The following is a 21,717-nucleotide window of genomic DNA, read 5'->3' as shown; positions in this document are numbered from 1 at the left end:
AAATCCCACATGCTTTTGTCTTCTCATCAAAGCTGCCACTCTGTGTTCATCAGCACTTCAGTTAACAGACCTTGCAGAATAACGTTTTCTGGGCAATCCCAAAACGTGACTCAGAGAGGAAATGGTGCATTTGTTGGGGACTACTTTCAGCTGCAGATTAATCCACATCTGGTGCTCTGAGCCCCGTTGGCGACACAGGGTTCTGGGGTCTTTTGAGTCACCAGAATGGTTTTGAAGGAACTAGAAGATTCCTTCTGCCCACGGCTGTGTGCCTTTCCACCGCGGTCTAAAGACCCGTGAAGATGAGGAAGATGAGGTTGCTGACATACAGGCGAAATGAGACAGGCTGAGTGCTGATGGGGGTGACAGGGGTAAACACACTTTGCAGCTGGCAGTTCTGTGATTCCTCCCGTCTCATCTAAAAACACTTGGACAAAAAAAAAATTACTGAGAAACCGTCAGAAAATCAGTTTAATTTCTCTCATTGGCATGAAACCCAAAGCAACAGCCTGCAGCTTGGTGTGGGGCGACAGCTCCCCGATCTCTCTTTCTTTCTCTCTGTCTTCTTTAGAAAATGAGTCAGGAAGCCAAAAACAAAAGCCTAACTTCTAGAAACAAAGAGAAGTGTTCTCCCCTTGCCCTAAAATGGTCACAAATCGATTTGAGAGTGCTCCTGAAGGGGTGTGTGTTTGACCAATCAGCGACGGTCCTCCTTGCAAACCCCACCCTGAAGGTTCCTGTACTTTCAGAAAGTAATACCCACTACAAAGCCCCCAGAACTAGTCCCTACGGTCGAAACAGTTCCTCAGTTCCAGGGGAAAGTCTAGTGACTGTTTGTGGCAGCAGGGTAGTGTGTGTTCCTGCTAATGAAACATGTGTGCCAGTGTAACAGTGTGGCTCATTGATGCGTTTTATGCAACAACGGAGCTCTACGGCACAGAGGAGGAAGATTTATCAGGCTGTGATACACACCCAACCAAGGGCGTAGCTTTGGGTTTAACACTGGAAGGGGTGAGATCTCCACTTTTGGGCAAAATTGAAATTTCAAACGTCAAACACTTCCTTTTCTGCATTCTGGGGAATTTTTCCCGCAACAATTTGTGACTTTTCTGCATCCCTTTATGGTGCAAATGTCTTCCTTTATGTAAAAAAATATATGTTTTTGCGGTGGATTGCACTGGCCAGTTTGGTTATTGGGGTGGGGGGGGAGGGGTGTAAACATCCCAATAATGAATTAATTAAAATAAGTAGATACATTCACTGTTGGTTTGGGTCTGCGCATGAGATTTGTGTGTAGACATGAGATTTGTTGCCGTAAAGAAGCCTCACCTTGATTGGGTGTAGGTTTTTCATACCTAAAAATGTAATTCTATAAATCTATTCAATGCAGCAACATTGAAATATTCTGCAGTCTAAATAAAAATAAATGGAATAATCTGCCTTACTCACATTTCTGCCTTACTCAGTTTCTATACTATTGTTCCCATCAGATTAGTTTGTATTTGTTTGTGGACGCAGGGTCTTGCTGACGGAGGCTGCAGAGGTGACAGAGGGAGATTATTCATATATGATAAAATCATTGTGAACAGCTATGCCATCCGCCGGGCCAGTGCTATGACTGAATATATTATAGATCATTCAGCTCATCATCATTACAGTAGGTGTTCTTTTTCTGTGCACCAAACAGCTGACTGTGTCAAAGATACATATGTGATATCCGCATAACCAAAAGCAAGGTAATTAAGGGGTCTGCAATCCAGTGATGTGATGAAAAAAATCATTTTAATTCAAATTTTCCACAGCATGCAGTGATACCTTTCTGATTTGTGGGAACTCAGTCAGTCAGAATTCATCTTCATTTCTCCAACTAGAATTACTCCTCAGATTGGAGGAAAATTGGAGAACAACTGTGGAGGAATAGATGGAAACACTGTGGCTAACAACAGAATCCCTCCCGGGGAGACCAATGGCTTTTGATTTGGATTGCAGAGAGTTGTGAAATGGGCAAAATTCTATATTTCTGTTGTCAGTTTTATAGCAAAAACTATAAAACTGAAATACTAGGCGGATGAATAACAGGTTTGTCAACAAATAGTTTCAGCATGTAGCTCCGCTATTCCACATTGTCTGGCTACATAACACGTGCATTCTTGGACAGGAGAAAAAAAAACGCTCTGGGTCATTTGCATTTCTTCCAATCACAATCGTCCTAGGAGCCGCTAAGCCACAAACACAGTGGCGGTGCTATGGTCTCGTAAAGGAACTTGTTTTGGTGGACAATCCCCACCCATTAGTCCCAAAACAGCCCAGTTAGAGAGAAAATCCCCTAAACCTATTCTTTGTAAATCTTAACAGTCATTTCCCAAAAGAGCCAACCGAGCCTGCCTTGTTGATGATGATCCAAATTTTCTTCAAAAATTGACATTATCAGTGTGTAGCTTCCTAGCTCGTAGTTTATTACTTCCTGTAGCGAAGGGATTTTGGTAACACACAGCGGAGGGAGATTCGATACTGTATAGATGAACAGACCCCAAGTATCGACCTTGTAGTATGTACTGTATGTGTTGTATTTTGCAGAAATGAAAGTCAAGTGAGATGAACAAACGGAGATATTCATCTTTTTAGATGAAACAGAAGTTAACAATGTTACATTTTGGAGACATCATTCAAAATTGGAAAAAATTTGAAGTTGGAAAAAAGGTAATAAATTGCAATATGTTCGGGAATATTGCAACATATTTAAAATCACAATAAAACTGTATTGTTACAGAAGTAGCATGATATATATATATTTAATATACACATCATGCAGAAATGTCAGCAATTCTGTAAATAAAACATCCTCGACATAGACTGCTCCAGGTGGGGTGAAATGTGCTTCTGTCAGGAATGTTAAATTCAGTCTGAAATCTTTATTTCTCTAAATGATTCAGTTTCACTGAGAATTGTAATATCAAGTGTGCCCACACCTCCTTTGCTTTTCTGTTTAACTTGCATGCCTTGTTGAGGTGTAAGTTCCCATGACATGTGTTGTCAGCTGCAGCCCTGCATGCAGAGCGGTGGGGGGGGGGGGGATATGGCAGCTCTGGTCTCTGGCTAATGTCAGGCCGTAGATGAGCTACGCCACCTTACCCTCTCCTAACAGACAGAAGAATCACCTCGTGCACGTGATTAAACAATTTGAGGCAAGTAATGTTCTATTAATATGTCAAGGTTTGAGCATGTTGACTCTATACAAGTGTGTACAAATAAAATCCTAATGTCACTTTAATGTAGATATAGCCTATAACCTGTTTTACTACCTCTTTAAGAATAAAGTTTTGGGTAAAATTGTAGAAGGGTTAAATTATGAAATGATAGGATCCTATATATTTTGAAGTGCCAGGAGCAATCAGCCCAAAGCATAAACATTGCAGCATGTATTACAGTTCACTGATAATATTTACATCAGCACACTGGTGTACAACTATTAACAGTACAGAGCATTTATTCCCATTTGCGTGCCATCATCTTTCAGTGATTGCATGGTAGATTCCTTTACATCTTTTTCCTTCGAGGCCTCGAGGTCAGAGCAGATTTTCAGAGGAAAAACAAGAGGGCGGTATTGGAATTCCATCTACATAAAAGGACATCATTTCAAAATGCTTGTTTGTGTATTGTGGGCCACGGTAGCTTTAGCCAAGCTCGAGACGTTCTGTAATTAGAGCTAAAAAGAAGTGTATTCCTACCTGCTTGGGTATAGTTCATACTAGGTCCCCACAAAATATATGTATTTTTTTTCTCATCATCCAAACATTAAACACGTTGCAAAAGGCTGCAACGTAACGCAAAAGACACTCAGGGAGTTTTACTTATCAATGCATGTGAAAAGAAAACAGTTTCATTTTATTTTTAAGTGCTGCCTTTCATAAGCAATTCAGTGTTCAATTTTTCTAATAAAAGTTGTTGAAATGGTTTCCTTTCATGTGTTTTAAAATCAATAAGCAACTATTTTGTAAAAACAAGTATTTTAGCAGAATATTGAAAGCACCAGAAATGCAGAACAAGGTCAATCTTATTATCTGCTGTTTTTAACATCATTGCATACTGTGTGTTTTCCTCCATATTGTGCAGCCCTAGTTTATTCTGTGTTTAAAACCTTATTTGTCCACAGCCGCTGTGTGTGAAGCCGGTGTTCATTTTTTTGTCAGTGTGGATGGGCAGATGACGTCCAGTGAAAGGATAGCCAGCCGTAGGGGTAAAGGTGCTGCTGGAGCGGATCAAAGGCAGGTGGAGAAGTGCAGACAGGAGGTTAAATGTGCTGATGTGCAGTTGATGCTGTGCGGGGCCTGATTACAACCGCCTCAGCAACACCACCCATTCAGCAGGACTCCACTCTCAGCAATGCGGCTGCCGCTCTAAGCACCGTGAGGATTTGGATGCCCCGTCGCCTGCTGACTTGTGTATTAACAAAATCTGGACACCCTTTGTATGGAGTAGACCTAAAATTGGGTTGAAAGCTCCCCACTGCAAGATTGTAGCCGCAGTGTAACATGGTTAATAATGCTTCCACTTGCCATTTACTAGAGGTGTATTTTTTCATAGTCACTTTAAAATATGGATGACGTACCTTTCATCGTTCCCATTTTAACTTATCTATGTCCGTATTTATAACACTGCAGATTATTTTATTCTCTGAGATTATAAAATAATGTTCATTTTTGTTCATTATACAGGGCTGTAACACTCTTTACATTTTATGTTTCCTAACCTCTGTAGTATTCTTCCTTTTTATTTTTTATTTATCGATTTACTTACTATTTTAAGTGCCATGCACCAAAACACTATGGAAAATTCCTTGTCTGTGAAAACATCGTTGATACTACTGGGTGTCCCAGCAGAGATCCTGCAGGTTACGCATTTAAAAGAAATGGAGATGAAGTGCCAAGAGCAATCAGCAATGAGTTATTTATATCTGCACACTGGTGTACAACAAACAGGAATACTCATTTATTCACATTTGCGTGCCATCATCTTTCGGTGATTGCATGGTAGCTTCCTTTCCTGGAGGAAGCATACGCGTATTTCCTTCAGGGCCTTGGGGTCATAGCCGATTTCCAGAAGAAAAACAAGTGGGAGATCATCATCACAGGTTTCAAAATGGTTGTTTTGGGATTGTGGGCCACAGTGGATTGACCCGAGCTTGAGACATAAAGGAAACATAAGCGATTCACATGGGACTGTGTTTCCTTTTTTAACAGTCATTTAACTTTCTGTTGAAATAGAATTTTCTGAATGTGTGACTTTCATATTAATGAAAACGTTTTGTCCATGCATCCATCAATTTGAGGTGGCACACTAATGTCAACTTTGAATGTGAAAGCATGAAGGCACGGAGCACAGGTGGATGATGGGGTAGGTTGTTAACAGGTAGCAGCCGGGGTGTGGTAGAATATGTAGACGGCGAGTTTGCTAGATTACACGTTGGGCCAAACTGGGGATGGCAGTATTTAGGCTGAGCTGATCAGAACTGAACCATCTCTGCAATATTCTCCCTGTAAAACGGAGTCGGTGAGCATGTAACACCACCAGGTTCAGCAGCCTCTACAGACATCATTGCAGAGGCAAAGAGACCAACAAGGACAAGGAGGAAGCTTAGAAGAGAAATGGAGAAATGGAATGACCAGCACCCTTAGTGCATATCGACCACGTTCCACATACAGTATTTTTGGCCTGATATCTGTCCCTTTTTGCTTTCTTTGTGTTGGCGTTCTACACTCTGGTGGATTATTGAGGACTATGGTTACCTGGTCTTCAGATCTCTGCAGTCTAAATCCGGATAGCTAGCTAGACTATCTGTCCGATCTAAGTTTTCTGTTGCAGGACTAAAACAACCTTTGAACGTACACATGTTCCACCAAAAGTTCCTTTTTCCAGGCTATTTCGCAGTGGCACCGTAGCTTGTTGCGGAGGTTAGCGCCACCCAAAACCATTTAGAAATGCCAATAAACCAGAGCATGTTTTATCTCCTATCCTGGAATGCTGTGTGGACTTGCCAGACCTTCTTTCGCAGCGCTGTGGAGGAAGGTCTAACACACAGCTGACAGTCAACAGGGGTCACCCACCCACCGTTGACACGCAGTAGGCCATAAGACAAAGGTAGACGGACACATTTTAGAAGGTTCACCTCTTTGGCTCCCTGCGGGAGGGTTCTTAGCAATTTTGGCCTCTTTTCTGTTTGTTTTCACACATATTGGCTCTGAAGGTACTGAGTTTCAGAGTTATATCTGAGGTATCTGAGTTTTGCCCAGCTAAAAACAGAAAGACACTGAGATTTGTTATCAGTGAATATCACCAAACATCATATGATTCAGAAATAGATTCCTCACTCCAACATTTAGGTAAAATATATATATGTATATATTTATACATGTATATATATATATATATATATATTATAAAATGTGGCCAACTGTTCAAAGTGAAAAAGATGTTGATCTCTGGAACTATGACTTCTCCGAAATATATCTAAGTGGAAAAGTGTGTTAAACGAATCACAGGGTTTATAATATATTTTTCAAACTTTCACACAAAGACTACACAAAATTCAATGAATGCAGTATTACGGACACAGTATGCTCTTCTAGGTTGTTCCTGCTACATTGTGTTTAAAAAACAATTACAATAAATCTTAAAAAAATTAAAATAACTTAAAATAACTATTTAAATTTATGTGCAAAAACACATGAATACATGTATATTTCATACACACAGACACCTATTCTCACACATTAGTATCCAGTCAGAATGATCTCCCCCAAAGTGACGTAGTCCATGTGGGGGAACACAAAAGTCTAGAAAGCTGTACAAAAGCTACAGAGTGAGCGGCAACGCACCATGTGACTCGGGAGTGATTGTGGAATATGTTTCCCAGCAAATAGTCTGATGTGATCTACATGGTAATGGGACAGAACCAGACTACCTTCTGCAAACTCCGATTTTCCCCTAGAGATATCTTTCTGCTACACTGAGGAGCAATGTGCTGACTCGCTGCCTCTCAACTCCCTTCTGTCTCATGAACGCAGAAGTTAATTAATGACAAAAGCATTGTGTTAAGATATTAAAATGTTTGACATGGTGACGTAAAATTCAGAGAGGCTTTCCTGTAATTATGACTTCCATAACCCAACATTACATATTTATGAGAAAGGGATCCTTAGTTAATCCGTTTTTCCTGGTGATTATGCACCTTTCAAGGACTGTGTTGATAAATTATTATTTTTTTAATATATATGATAAATGAAATAGTATCCTATCATCATTCTAACATTTTGGAAGCCATATTTAGAAGGAAATGGGTTTTTCTGCAGGGAGACTTCCGGGTTGGATGGTGTAGTCTTGCTCTTCCGAGCTCCCACCCCACGGTTCTTAAATCTAAATGTATCAGCCTTCTGGAAACAAACTACTAAGACTACAGAAACAGACCGTGTCCAACAAGATGACTTTTAAATCAGGAAATGTATTTTTCTCTTATTTTTTTGTTTTTTTTGGAGATCCAAGAAGAAATAAACGTTTCGTTTTCTCACAGTTCGGCCAGCTGAAACTAAACGTATCCTGTTTGACAATCACCAGGTAAAGAGGCCTGGCTTACTCATGTAAAACCAACGCTCAGGGTTATGTTTACCTGCAACAATCCCAAACTGTACTCAGCAAGGACTGAGAGACGGGGATTCTCCGTGCATGGAAAACAGCTTCTGGCGGCCAAAAGTGAATACCAACAGAAGTTAGTCCTGAACGGGCTGAATTGTGTTTGAAGTGATTTCCTACAGTTCATTTGGAAGGACCCGCGTCTACAAGGACTGGTTCTCTGTTCAGGTAGGTGGCCCAGTAGACCAGGTTAAAGCTCCCAAACAACACGGGGAACATGATGCGGGAGATGCGGTCGATCTTGCTGACGCTGTTAAAGGTCTTCTTGTTCTGTTCGGGCTTCATCTCCGCTGGGGTCTTGTGGTTGGGATCGCTCAGAGCACACTTGGAGATGGTGGGCAACGTGGAGTCCTTTGTGATGTTGGGAGCATAGTTAGCCACGGCTACGGCATAGGCGTTGTTCTTCTTCATGACCGACGCTTCCTTTTTCTGCAGGGAAAATGCCTCAGGGTTAGAAAGATTGGTTGCATCTCAAATCTCATACTCTGCACGACATGCTCAAAATGTACAATACACTGTATCTTTCAATATACGCCCTAAGAATTGCCATGGTACCACTAGGTACCATGGCAATTCTTTCTGAGACAAGTACTTGTACAGCCTCATTTGGAATTGTTACAACTCTACGGGTTAATACTGTATGTTCCCAGTAAAGGCAAGCATGCAACATGACGGCCTTTACGATGTGATTGAGCCCGAAGAGGAATGCTCCCTCTAGGTGTTGGACAGCTGTACCTTTTCACTGACGACACTCTTTCCATCCCAGGCCCAGCCTCGCTTGGTGAAGTAGTTGACTGTAGCAAACTCGATTAGAGCAGAGAAGACGAAGGCGTAGCAGACGGCGATGAACCAGTCCATAGCTGTAGCATAGGCCACCTTGGGCAGTGAATTACGGGCACTAATACTCAGGGTTGTCATGGTGAGAACTGTAGTAACACCTGGGAAGAGAAGGCAAAAGCATAGAGAAATATGTATATAGGAATATATATATTTGGTAACTGCAGGGATATGACGATTGATATAGGGGACACGCATACATTTCATTTGGGCTGCAGGTCATATTGAAAAGCTCTTTATCACACCGTGAACACATACCTACACACTGTAAGAGGATATTGTGCTTTCCTTTTGAAACTGCATTTCTTACACACACACACACACACACACACACACACAAAACCATTCACACATATCTCTTCCCCTTCCATATTTCCTTAAGAATCATCATCATGCATTTTTCTGTAATTAGTATGATTAATATGGACTATGTATTGTTACATGCTGTGTAACAAAGTTCCCTCATAGGAAGAATAAAATTCTTCTTATTTGATTTTGATACAGTATACGAGCTGTGGTCCCTCTAAATTCAAATTAGTTTACTGGAATGATCACACGCATCAAACAGTTAAATCAAGCAGTTATGTTATTGTAGAGGAAATATGTGAATATCAAGATATAAAACGACATTTCCATATGGCCTTAAAGATATCAAGATATTATTAAGCCAAATTGACCTTCCCTACTTGGCTTGACCTTACATCGAGCATCACCTCAAAATGTCATTTTTTTTACTCTTGAACCCATAATATTTCTGTAGTGCCACATTCAGTCCAAAATAGCAACATCTGCACAGAAAAAAACTGTGTGTAGCTTTTTGATATTAATGAACATCTGTTACATTCAAGCCGTTGCCAAATGAGTTGGTTCAAAGCTAATCAAGACTCTCTCTGTGTTTCTCAGTATGACTATGTTCAGAAGATTGTGTTATTCTTCTGAAGAGTCCATTATGTTTTTTAATCCTCCGTGACCTCCTTGGCTACTAGCAACTGCGTGGAGGAAGGATAGGGGGCAAGTGCGCGACCACGGAAGGCTTGTATCATGTGGGCACGCCAACAGTTTTGTTGTCATTACTTAGAATTGATTGATTGATTGATTGATTGATTGATTATTTTATTTTCACTACAAAAACATTAAGACAGTATTATATATTACACAAAAAGATGTGACGGATGATTACCGAAAAACCCTCCAAGGGGCGTAATAAGTGGCGATTACCATAAAAACAATATCATTTAACAATTTAAAAAACAATTTGTTATTATGTAATAACTAAACTAAACCAAACAAACAATTCCTCATGGGCCAACAGAAACTACGCACTGTAGCTTCATGCTTGGGTCAATATTGCTTGAATACTGCATATTGAGCATATCCATGCTCCCTAAATCATACCCAACATATGTTGCTGTTGGAATATGACAGCAACAAATGTTATTCAGATATTAACCCTCCTCTCGTCCTCGGGTCAAATTTGACCCATGTTCAAAGTTTCCATGTCAGAATATTTTGGTTTCTTGTAACCAAATTTTACTGAATTTGTATTCATTTTATTATTATTATTTTATTTTAATTGAACAGAATTATTCTGACTACACTTTGAAAGTCTGTGATTATCCATCAACATACGTTTGTTGTAAGATTTTTAACTCAAAAGTTCGACATAATTTAATATTTATATATAGGCTACATGTGGTGTATTGACCAAAAATACCCAAAAAGGAATGTAAAACTATTCGTAAGAAATCAAAAAATGCTACAAAAACGTTGAAAAAACCCAATGAAGAGACAAAAATACAGCAGTTAGAGACAAAAGTTTCAAAAAGTGTTAGTTTATCTGAAAATGAACCATGCTTAGTTGCAGTACTATCTCTGACAACAATGCTAACGGCAGTATTTTCTCCCTTGAAATGTCCGTTCTGTGACGTGTGTTTTTAGTTTTCCGCCTGTGTTGTTAACTGCCCATTTTGACACCCGGGCTGTCAAACATAAAACGCTCACATGCAAAAACAAGCGACTGTAGCGACATTAGCAGAAGGACACCGGACAAATCCTGGAGCAATCCTGGAAGTGGAACGTCAAGGACGTAGACTAGCAGTTTCATTAAGTTCATACTTATCGCAGGACTAATGTCATGAATTGTGTTGGTGTTGTTGTGCAACAGACAGCACTGATAGCCCGGTGTGCCATGGATCATAACAACCAGGAGAATCAGCTGCAACGCCCAGTTTCAACTTGCTACAGTGAGATGGATTCAGCCATGAATTTCTTTGATGTTGTGAGAAGCAGAGGTAGATTTGTTTTCTTGCTGAGTGCCACTTCACAAATCTGTTGATTCCCTTCCACTGCCAACTGTGAGTACAGTGTATCAGACCTTCCTTGGCCAGCATAGGACTAACCAACTATCACAGAGCCGTATCACCATATACAACAACTGTACAGTATACAACAGTTGTTTGTTGAGCCTGTGTGTTGTACTGTGTACTGTGTACTGTAATTTGGACCAGCTGCTTAAGATTGAACGAACATCGTTACAATACCACTTTACAGTTAAGGTCATTCTATCCTATACCATATCTAATCATGTGCTGCGATTTCTAACCTGGAAACAGTTTCGGTGTAAGCATGGACCATACAGTGAGGTATCCTGTAATTCCCATCCATAGCTTGAAATGTTACATAATAGTAAAATAATAATAAAAGCACTCACCAAAGACAGTTCTGGCTGGCACCGACTCTCGATTGAGCCAGAAGGAGACCTGGGAGAGGATGACCGTCATGATACAGGGCAGATACGTCTGGATCACAAAGTAGCCGATCTTCCTCTTTAGATGGAAGTGAGCTGTCATGACCGTGTATTCACCTGAGAGAGACAGAGAGAGAGAGAGAGAGAGAGAGAGAGAGAGAAAGAGAGAGAGAGAGCAGTTTAGCTGAGTGAGGATGGTGACACATGTGGAGCTGTTAACAATTCAATATAACGATTGATGGTCTCCAATATCAGAACACATCTTTTGTTTGTATCACTGTTGTATGAACCAGACAATGTAATAACACAAAAACACAGCCTATGACACAAAGCACGCCTCTTTATTATTATGACACATTTTTCCTAACTATACCCGCCCCCCCCTCCCTTGTCATCCCTCACATTTGTGTTGCTATGGACGTGCTAACTAACATCGCGTAAGCTCAACAGTGCAACTAATAATCACTTATATAATTACAATTGTGCATATCTAAACAAAATCAACAATCACCAAAGAAACTTAAATATTACATTACATAAAGAAATTGACAATTATGTAATAATTGTAATCTAATGTAATCTGCAAACAAATGTCAGGTGTACGTAGTGTCATATTCATGTGTGATGCAATCATCGTGAAATACAAATAAGTTGTCATATAGTTCAATGTGGAGAATGATAACTGTTCCTGACAAAGCAATCAAAGTGAGTACTGCGTTGTGTGTGTGCCTGTCAAAGGTTTCTGCCATCACTTAAGCTCAGCTGTCTTTGTGAGAAGCCAGATGCAGTTTGGTTTGTGTAAAATTCCCTTTCATTTTTTTTAATTTACAAATGACTTGTGGCCCTGTGGTGCTGTAATCTGTGGTTGCTTCTGGAGCTCCTACATTCCCTTCCCACATGTACTTCCTCCAGGCTGAGAATAAAAAAATAAAAAAACTTCAAAGAGGGATAAAAAGAGTGGACTTAATGCCATAAAAAACAGATAAAAAGAAAGAAAATTGGCACTGTGAGTGACAAGATCTCAAACTGGCCCAGATGTTAAAGGGTTTTGTGGTGAGTCTCTTCCTCACCACCTTCACAGCTTTGGACGTTCTCACCCGAGCTTCACTTCACTACCTTCACTTCTCTGTCTACTTGTATCTGTTGGGACCTCATTTTTTCCTTCTCTAGCTTTAATTTAATTTTCGGCCTCATCTGCTTGATTTCTGCTTGTAGGTCTGTGATTCCATTCGCTCTCCAGTTTATCGAGCCTTGCTTGTTGGGCATGTAGACTTTACATAGCTTTGGTTTGACATCCAAACTCAAATTTGGATGACTGGTGCCAAGTTATCTTATCTTTCAAACTATATAACACCACTCACATCAGACATTTACACACTGAGTGACACACCAAGGGCCACCAAGGATTGCACCAAGCTTGCATTTCAAATAGTCCTGAAACCTTTTCATTGGTCCAGGCACTGGTTGGGTTCCTCTGATTGTCCGACTGACTTGAAACCGATGCACGATGCTCACCAGTGCTGGATTTAATGGTCTCCTCCCCCGCAGTCTGGCCCACCAAGTCATACTGGTTGAGTCTGGATCCGTCATCTGCCACTTCCACTGACTTGGAGGCATTACGAGTCCAGATGTAAGTGACCTCTGTCTTAGTGTAGGCATCTGATGCAAAGAGAGCAAGATTCAACACACAGTCGCAACCCAGAGGTGTGGTTCCTGCATCAGAATCAGCACGTTAAAACAAGTCTCTTATGTTTTCTATATGTTAGCTAAACAAAACATATTAATTACTATCCATTGCATGTTGCATTGCAAAAGTTGACCCCTCGGTTCTCTGTTTCCAGAGTCCACAGTGCTGTGTGTGTCCCTGTAAAGGGGTTGATTGCTAGGTCAGTGCAATGCACAGCCTACCATTAATTGGCCACTTGGTTATTAATGTCGTTCTGGAGCCTTTGCAGGCTGCTTCCTGACTCAGAGGTCTACGTTTGTGCCTTCACGAAACAGTCAAACACTATGTGTACCACATTTGGATATATTATGGAATATAGTAATTCAGAGATTGGAGGACAAATGTTACAGTGCAACTTATAAGGTGTCTGTCTCAAAAAATGACACTTTACAATAAGTTCGTTGTTCTGGGTAAAAAACAAACAGATGCTTTTGTAAAAAAAGAAGGCGTTTGTTAAATTCTGTAAAACTCCCAAAGAGTTTTAACAAGCACATGACATGGGGCATTTATATCGATAATATTTCCTGCTCTACTTTGTAAAATTTGTAGTCTGTTTGGGAGGCAAAACCAATTTGGACTGATATTCGGTGAAGGAAAAGGGGAAAATATTACGCTACAAGCAACGTTTTAGTGCAGTCTGTGTTGGAAACAGTGAACATATCCTTCAAGGTGAAAATGACAACAAGGTTTAGGAAAAATGCGCAGTGTGGAGGATGGTTCGCACTTACAGCTGCCAAACTTGAGAGGACATGAGTGAGAATCCATTGGGAAGTCTTCAAGGTGCATGGGGCACTCAGCTTGAACCGTTAGCCTGGTAGGAAACACACGTACAAGCACACACACACACATGCAAAATAATGAAAAACAAAGAACAAAATGAATGTTATTTTCTACACTGTTAAGGTTTGCATAGAAGCTTTAAAGTCACTAAACTATGTGTGGTCGTATTTCACAGTTTATGGCATTGTAGGCACTTTAGATACCAAATGTATGTGCAAGTCTTATATTGATATGTCCCCTTTAAAACTAGAGATGGTCCAATATTGTTTTTTATTCCATATGCCACAGAACTTTCTTTGATTATCTAGTTTGGCAATCAGTTATAACATAAAATGAACAGAAAATGACCTAGTTTAACATAGATTTCCTAAAGGGCTTTATTAAGTGGAATCGGATCGGTGCATGAACTCCAATTCAAACCAACCAGGGTTCAGCACGCTATACATAACACTGAATGAGAAACACTGAGTAGGAATAAGCAGCTGGAAACACTGGATGAATGAACGTGTATTATCACTTGAATGGTAAAAGCAGCTACCTCATGGTGTAGAGAAGGGTCCCGTCCTCCATGATCCTCAGCAGCTTGTTGGGCATGGTCATGTTGTGGGCGACCGATTTCTTGCCGTTGTGGAAGAAGGTGTCAGGGGTCCAGATCTTACTGGCCATCAGGTTGTTTAGAGGCAGAATGTTCATTGGTCCGTGGAACTTCAGCCGCTCGTCCTTCCAACTCTGACGGAAGAAAACATCAACTGTGTACTCCTGAGAGAGAGAGAGAGAGAGAGAGAGAGAGAGAGAGAGAGAGAGAGAGAGAGAGAGAGAGAGAGAGAGAGAGAGAGAGAGAGAGAGAGAGAGAGAGAGAAGGGATAGCAGGGATATTAGGAGCTGCTGCGGCCCCCTGAGGCTGCATGCAGATGGGAAACAGCGATCCAACGATGTTGCGCAGTGCTGTGCGACGGCTGGTGTGTCGCTTAATTGGCCCATTTGTGTCACGTCCTGTTGCGTTATTTAACCTCCCGATGAAGCACAAGTAGACATTATGTGTCACGATTACTGTTTTCTGGCAAATCGTTTATAGATCTAGATGTTTCTGATTGCACTTGATGGCCACTTCATTTCACGGAGAAAGAGAAAGGTTTTATGTGTTTGTGTGTGTTGTTTATATTTTAAAGTGTCCTGTTCCTTTTTCCCCTTAAATTCTTGATAATAAAGTAAATTTTGACTTTGAAAAAGAGACAAAGAGACCGTTGTTTGGCAGTCAGCTGTTACACAAACTCCCGGGTAGCCCAGTGCTTGTGTCTCATTTTTAACCCTCATAGTGTTTTTAACACTTCCTTGTGGCAGCAATAGAGGCAGTGATGTATTTACACGGTCATCACAGTATGGATGGACCGATACTGTTTTTTCAAGCCAATATCGATACCGATTATTAGTAGTTAATGAAACCAATAACCAATATTTGGAACTGATTTGCATTTATATCAACAAACTCCAACATTAAACTTTGTTTTAGTGCTTTAAGCGAGTATTTAGTAAATTAAAAACGCTCAACATATTACCCAATAACAGAGAGTCAGACGGTGTTGTGGGCGGGACATTATTTCAGACTCGGTGGTGAGTGAAACTGAAGCAGAGGGACGGACACAGAGCTGGAGCTTAGCCAAAGTAGCTCACTTTTTAATGAATTAACTTTATCGGTTATCAGGCAAATAAAATGTAGATATAGATAATCAGCAAACTGCCCAAAAAAAGCCTCCCAAAAATTGGCCAGGGCCAATAATCTGTCTATTCACAGCTCTGCTCATCCTGATGCGTGATGTAGAAGTTGCTGTTGGGGCCTTGTCTTCTGTCTGGGACATCACACAGTTCATGTCCCCTCCTTATACTATTATAACTATACTTTTATCCAAGATGAGGCTGGGTTCATATGCACAGAGTCTTGTTGATTTAGGAAATATTAATGGACATTTTCCCAAATCACCCAGAAATCCCTCTTACTCTTGTCTAGTCATGTGGATACTTGGGTCAACTGATCATTCAAATGTACTTTCTTTGACATGTCTCATAATACTCTCTGAATGTTATGTGTGTGAAGTAGATATCACTAAAATTGAGCATGGTCATCTTGGTAACACTGAGTAATCCCATGTAAATTATATCACTGACAGACTAAAATCTGTGAAATCATGCATGGGTTTTGGTTTGTTGTATTTTTAAATCAGACATGTCCTGTTGTCCTGTTGTCCTGTCGTGTGTCTTTAGCCTCAGATGGATTTTGACGCATGATCGCTTGGCTGAGCGTGACACCTGGCCGGGTTCAGACCTGTCAGTCTCACATCCAGCTGCTCCCTGAGGCAAAGTGTCAACCGCGGTTTAAATCAATATCACTGAGGACCTTCAGTCCCTCCAAGAGTGTGAACACATCTCTTCCCATTCTTCCTCGCTACCTTTAGAATCTCAGATTTTGACGTTGAAAGCAACACTGTTTAAGTTACAACTGCAGAGAAAGAAATTAAACCCTTTATTATAATATTAGTCTTGCATTAGACATTAGACCCTCATCCACAGCGCTGTGGCTAGTCCACACAGGATTCCAGGATGGCAGAAAAAAAGTGCCCTGATTTTTTGGCACTTCTTTAAACCAATCACAACTGTGTTGGGTGGTGCCAAGCGCCGAGCGGAGCCATGGTGCCGCTGCAAAACAGCCTCAGGAAGGAACGTGTGTACGTTCAAAGGTTGTTGTGCAACAGAAAACTCTGATTAGACCGATAGTCTAACTAGCTAAATATATACAAATTTTGGTTTTACCTCTTTTCGGTGTTGTAATTTGTAGACTATCCCTAAATCTTGCCGTCTCAACACAGGCCCTAAACACATCTGAATTAGCACAATTTTCATGCATTTCTTTCACATCTCCAGCAGTCAGATTCACTGTGTTCCCTCAGAAGGAATCAGTGCACATGAGTAGACACTTTTAATGACATGTTGAACATGTTAAGAGCCTACAAGCAGGTTTAAAACTTGCCCTGTCTCAGCATCCTGGGTGCTAACGCTAGCAGTAGGATATCTTGCTACCGACAGCACTCCAAATTTTGTGCAACCGCAGTACTACCATGTAGCCGACAATCCTAACAAACCATTTAATGCCACTATATTTCAATTGCACTTTAATCGTTGAAAGATCTGAACATCTGTCTTTGAAAATAGAGGGCTTTAGATGGAGAACATAAAAAATAAGCAGGTATTTTTGCTTTCACAGTATTTGCGTCAGATGGACAAACGGGGTATATGTATAATCCAGCAATGTGAAACCTTCACAAACAACATGGCAGAGAGCACAGCAGGGGGGTCCAATATATCACGGAAAGGGAAGAGGTGCATGTGTGTGTGTTTCTTCTTACGTCAGGGATACTGTAATGTGTGTGTGTGTGTGTGTATCAGAGCCGAGCTATCAAAGGCAGAGGGAAGATAGACACAGTGGTGAGGTGAAATGATTTGCTGCAAGTTTGATGAAGACATGGCATGAATTAAACATGAGGCCATCTCTCTTTCTTCTTTCTTTTGAAGGTGCTGTCTCGATCACGACCACTTCCATCCCTCTCCCCCTCGCTTCTGTGCCACTTAAATATTTGAAAAACAGCCAGATGGGGGTGGGATTGTGATGGAATAACGAAGGAAAGCTTTTAAGGCAGGAAGCTCTTTGTGTGTGTGTGTGTGTGTGTGTGTGTGTGTGTGTGTGTGTGTGTGTGTGCGTGCTTGCGTGTGTGCGTGTGTGTGTGTGTGTGTGTGTGCAATAGAGCATTTCAGTGGGGGGGGGGTCTCCTTGTGTGTGCACATTGGAAATCTATAATAAAAGACATAAAATAGTCCCACCTATCTTAAAGGTACTCTAAAAGATGTTGCGTGATGTCACTTCTTATTGACGTTCAAAGTATCATGCCCCCCCCCAAAAATCCTTCTTGTTGGTTGTTGGCTAAACGCTGAGAGAGTACAGAGTGTGGACTGGTCAGGTGATCTTGAGCAAGGCCGGAGTCCCGACATGTCCTTTCCTGATTTGTCATGCCCCTACCATGTGACCGTTTGCCGGGCCTGGGCTACAGGATATTAATTCAACATGGATAGCAACTTCCAGCTGTTTTTTCTACTTAGTGCAGTTAAATTCAGCGGCTCGTAATGCTATTGCTTGCCTACATGTACAGGAGGCAGGCTAGTATTCAACTGATACGCGATAATTCCTGTGTCCGTGGGGCGTTATCAGCCTTATGCACATCTCCACTGACCCAGTCTCTGTAAACGGTCTGTGATGTGCTTTCACAGACACGCACTTTCCATGCAGGAGTCATCCCAAAAGGATTAATAAAGAGAAGTCTAAGTCTAGCATGGAGCTCTGAAACAATGCCGTTTTAAAATGAAAACCTAGTAGTTTGGACACAGCCAGAAGTTACCGTACGTTATGCGTAAGTTAGCACAGTGCACACAAGGATTTTGAAAAAATATCATTACAATCATAACACAACGTGCAGGACTCCAATAAGTGCCATCCTGTTAAAATGCTGCATTAAAATATTTTCAGCGTGAGGTTTATGATGGACAGCCAACATGTGATAATGATCATTAATATGTAAAACGCATTGCTCCAAATCAGAGCTGCATGGCAGTGGATGATGTGATATCATATTTAATAAGAGAGTCTAGCCCTTGCCATGTCATCATTGTCCTGGTTGGAGTGGCTGGGTTTCCATTAGCAACAGGACCGCAGAGCTGACAGCTCTCTGTCTGGGAGATTGTATCTGCTGGATGTAGGTCATTACATCCGGCCCAGCAAGGCCACCCGAGATTTCATATGACGGATCATGTCAGCTTAAAGGCAGTTTTCTTCAGATTGAGTCCTGGACAGAACACCTGTGTTTGGCGTTGTTTTTTGTAGTCAGCTGGGTTTTAACTGTCACTCCTTAGCGCGGTGAAAATGGTAAAAACTAAGTCTAGACAGGGTTCTAATTACTAAGAAACTGTGGGCACGTTACCTTGATATTGCCTTGTATGCTAATTGATTTTGATATAAAGAAAGAAACACGAGAGGCAGCCAAAGAGAATTACAACTAACTATGCAGTTTACCTCAGCTCTACAGACCTGTAGAGCTGCATTCACTATGAATTAAAATTAAACTGAATAAAAATGTCTTGTTTATTGCTGGTAGCACCTTGTAGACCAAAGCTAGCTGGCTAGTGTTTTGCTATAATGACATTCATACAGACAGGGGCGAAGGATACAACTCTTATAATTATTTCTGAGACAATTAATTTTGCAGAAAAATTTGGAATTGTTACAGTTCTAACTGCACCTTTATTTTGACGGCTTGTAGTGTGCAGACGGGGCTTTCAAAGAGCTGGAGACATTTTCCATTTTTAACTTTGTGTGTATGGTGTCAGGTCCTGAAAAGATGCATTATAAGATGAGCTGGGAGACTTACCATATCTGTGTCAGACACTGGACCAAAACTGGTCACATAGATGTCCGTCTTCACTTCGGTCACTCGGTCTGCAATGACAAAGAGTGAAATTCATTATAGAAAATCATAGCTGCTACAAGTCCCCGCCCTGAGGAAGGGGCATTGGATAGCTTAGCACTATTTTAATTTTAATTTTAATTTCTCCACACTTAGCTACACACAGCCTGCACTTTTATATTTATTGATCCTTTTAATCTTTGGTCAAAAATATATATATGCTGTTAATTCCTTAAGCGTAATCAATTTATTATTAAGTCCTAATGTGTGTGAAAACTATGCATGATGATGTCTTAGTGATGTCATCATGGTCATGTAGGGTTTTTCCTGGCTCAGTGGGCCCTTGGAGCGGGGTGACTACTTCTAAAAAATAAACATTATTTAAATACTACCGTTAAGACCACCGGGAGAGTCCAACACAGCCTGAGTCTGGACGACAAAACTAAGATTTCCTCTCCATGTTTTGCTTTTTAGTTATTTGCTAAATTGCGATTAAAGCTATGCCATCTCCCATGGTATGGTGCTCTTTGGATACATTTATATAGACCTTAGTGGTCCCCTAATACTGTATCTGAAGTCTCTTTTATATAGACCTTAGTGGTCCCCTAATACTGTATCTGAAGTCTCTTTTATATAGACCTTAGTGGTCCCTAATACTGGATCTGAAGTCTCTTTCCCAAAATTAAGCCTTGGTGCAGAATTACAGCCACTTGAGCCAGTCCCACAATGAGATTCCTTTATAAATCTGTCCCAACTTTATTAAAGGGCAACACTCCATATCCATGATGTCTCACTTCCGTGATTGCTCCTATGCTGCCGGAAATTGCGCCGGATCACGCTATTTTCTCATGGAAATCCATCACCTTCCTCTTTCTTTGTGTTGGCGCTCTAACCTGCGGCTGATTTCTGAAGACTATGGTTAACTGGTCCTCAGACCTCTGCAGGGTAAATCCAGACAGCTAGCTAGACTATCTGTCCAATCTGAGGACTATGGTTACCTGGTCCTCAGACCTCTGCAGGGTAAATCCAGACAGCTAGCTAGACTATCTGTCCAATCTGAGTTTTCTTTTTCACGACTAAAACAACCTTTGAACAGAGACCTGTTCCACTAAAACAAGTCCCCTCCGGATGCTAGTATGCAGAGGCACCGTGGCCCTGTTGGGTGCTTAGCTCCGCCCATGACAATTGTGATTGGTTTAAAGAAATGCCAATAAACCATTCCTATTGTGGAAGGCTGTGTGGACTAGCCAGACCGTCCTCTGCAGCTCTATGAAGGAAGGTCTGGCAAGTCGAGACCAGGGCACTAGTAAAACACTGGAGAAGCCCGTCCCTGGTGCACACTCCAAGGCAGTAAATGGTCTTCCCTGTCTTACCTCCCAGGCCAGGTCTCAGTCTGTTGTCATATCCATCCAGCAGACTGTCCAGGATCTTGGTGAAGGTTGTGATGTCTTTGACGTTACGTGTTGAATTGGAATCTGCTTTTGACCTACATACAAGACAAACGTGTGATTAAGGACACAGACCTCTACATTAGCTACAGAAATATACGTATGTGCTACTGAGAACTGTGGGAGATGACACATGTTGTTAATGTCTACCTGCTATATCGAATCCATTTAATCCCAACAAACTCTTTTCAGGGAATTAAAGGCTCTACAATTTAAAGATTAAAGGGGTTTTCACACTAGAGCCTGACCGATATAATGGTGAGCCGATGTCATTATTTGTTATTAAATATTAATTCATCGAAATCATTTATAAAGACAAAGAAATGATTCCGATCAATGAATTTTTGAAAAAAAAAAAAAAAAAAAACGGACTGTCGACCATGTTTTTGGTCGACAGACAAGAATTGTCCACCAGAGGGCGCTCTACAACGTCCCTGTTGGCAATACTGATTATTTTTTGTTTTTCTGTTCAAGGACTTTAAGTTTCATATCTTAACTTTTTATTTTTAGACATTGTATTCATCAGACCTTTAATATATTTTGAAGTTCCTCTGTTCTACGAATTAGTATCACATTATTTTAGTGAGAACTCATAAATAAATACAAATAACTAATGTTAATGAAATCTGTTCATGTTTTGTAGCGCGTTTCTGGATTATTTTTGGTTGGATTTTTAAATAACCAAATATGGTTATCGGTATCGGCCGGGCTCTATCTCACACCTACCTCGTTTGGTCCGGACCTTCAGACTTTTCAAACTGAAGAAGCTTCAACGTAAACATGTATTTTAAAAGAGCTACACACATACACATTACAAAATTAACAAAAATCCTGTAATAATTTGAAGTGGGGATGTTCCGATGCTTTTTTTTTCCCGATACCGATACCTGAACTTGCGTATCGGCCGATTGTTTTATGGTTTGGTTCAGGTTAAACAGGAAAAAACAAAGACAATGGATGCCATTAAACGGGTACTAATTCTGTTATTAT

At 40.8% G+C, this 21,717-nt stretch overlaps 1 protein-coding gene and 1 long non-coding RNA gene across 2 annotated transcripts in view; one reads left to right on the top strand and one right to left on the bottom strand.

Annotated features, from left to right (window-relative positions):
• Window positions 1-6,558: 6,558 nt before the first annotated feature.
• gabra2a (gamma-aminobutyric acid type A receptor subunit alpha2a) overlaps window positions 6,559-21,717 on the bottom strand; it is a 19,856-nt gene continuing 4,697 nt past the window's right edge. Inside the window, exons 3-10 of the mRNA XM_034857688.1 lie at window positions 20,653-20,765; window positions 19,244-19,311; window positions 14,314-14,534; window positions 13,724-13,806; window positions 12,785-12,928; window positions 11,234-11,386; window positions 8,422-8,624; window positions 6,559-8,115 (exon numbers count right to left, since the gene is read on the bottom strand). Of these exons, the coding sequence (XP_034713579.1) occupies window positions 7,810-8,115; window positions 8,422-8,624; window positions 11,234-11,386; window positions 12,785-12,928; window positions 13,724-13,806; window positions 14,314-14,534; window positions 19,244-19,311; window positions 20,653-20,765 (1,291 nt within the window). The 3' untranslated portion in view covers window positions 6,559-7,809. The remainder of the gene's footprint in view (window positions 8,116-8,421; window positions 8,625-11,233; window positions 11,387-12,784; window positions 12,929-13,723; window positions 13,807-14,313; window positions 14,535-19,243; window positions 19,312-20,652; window positions 20,766-21,717) is intronic.
• The window catches only part of LOC117935515, a 22,920-nt gene continuing 19,300 nt past the window's right edge, over window positions 18,098-21,717 (top strand). Inside the window, exon 1 of the long non-coding RNA XR_004654773.1 lies at window positions 18,098-18,110. This is a non-coding gene — a long non-coding RNA (uncharacterized LOC117935515). The remainder of the gene's footprint in view (window positions 18,111-21,717) is intronic.

Source organism: Etheostoma cragini, chromosome 20 (assembly GCF_013103735.1).
Source record: "Etheostoma cragini isolate CJK2018 chromosome 20, CSU_Ecrag_1.0, whole genome shotgun sequence".
NCBI classification, from domain to species: domain Eukaryota; kingdom Metazoa; phylum Chordata; class Actinopteri; order Perciformes; family Percidae; genus Etheostoma; species Etheostoma cragini.
The sequence above is the reverse complement of the archived record's forward strand: the minus strand, read 5'-3'. Positions and strand labels throughout refer to the sequence as shown.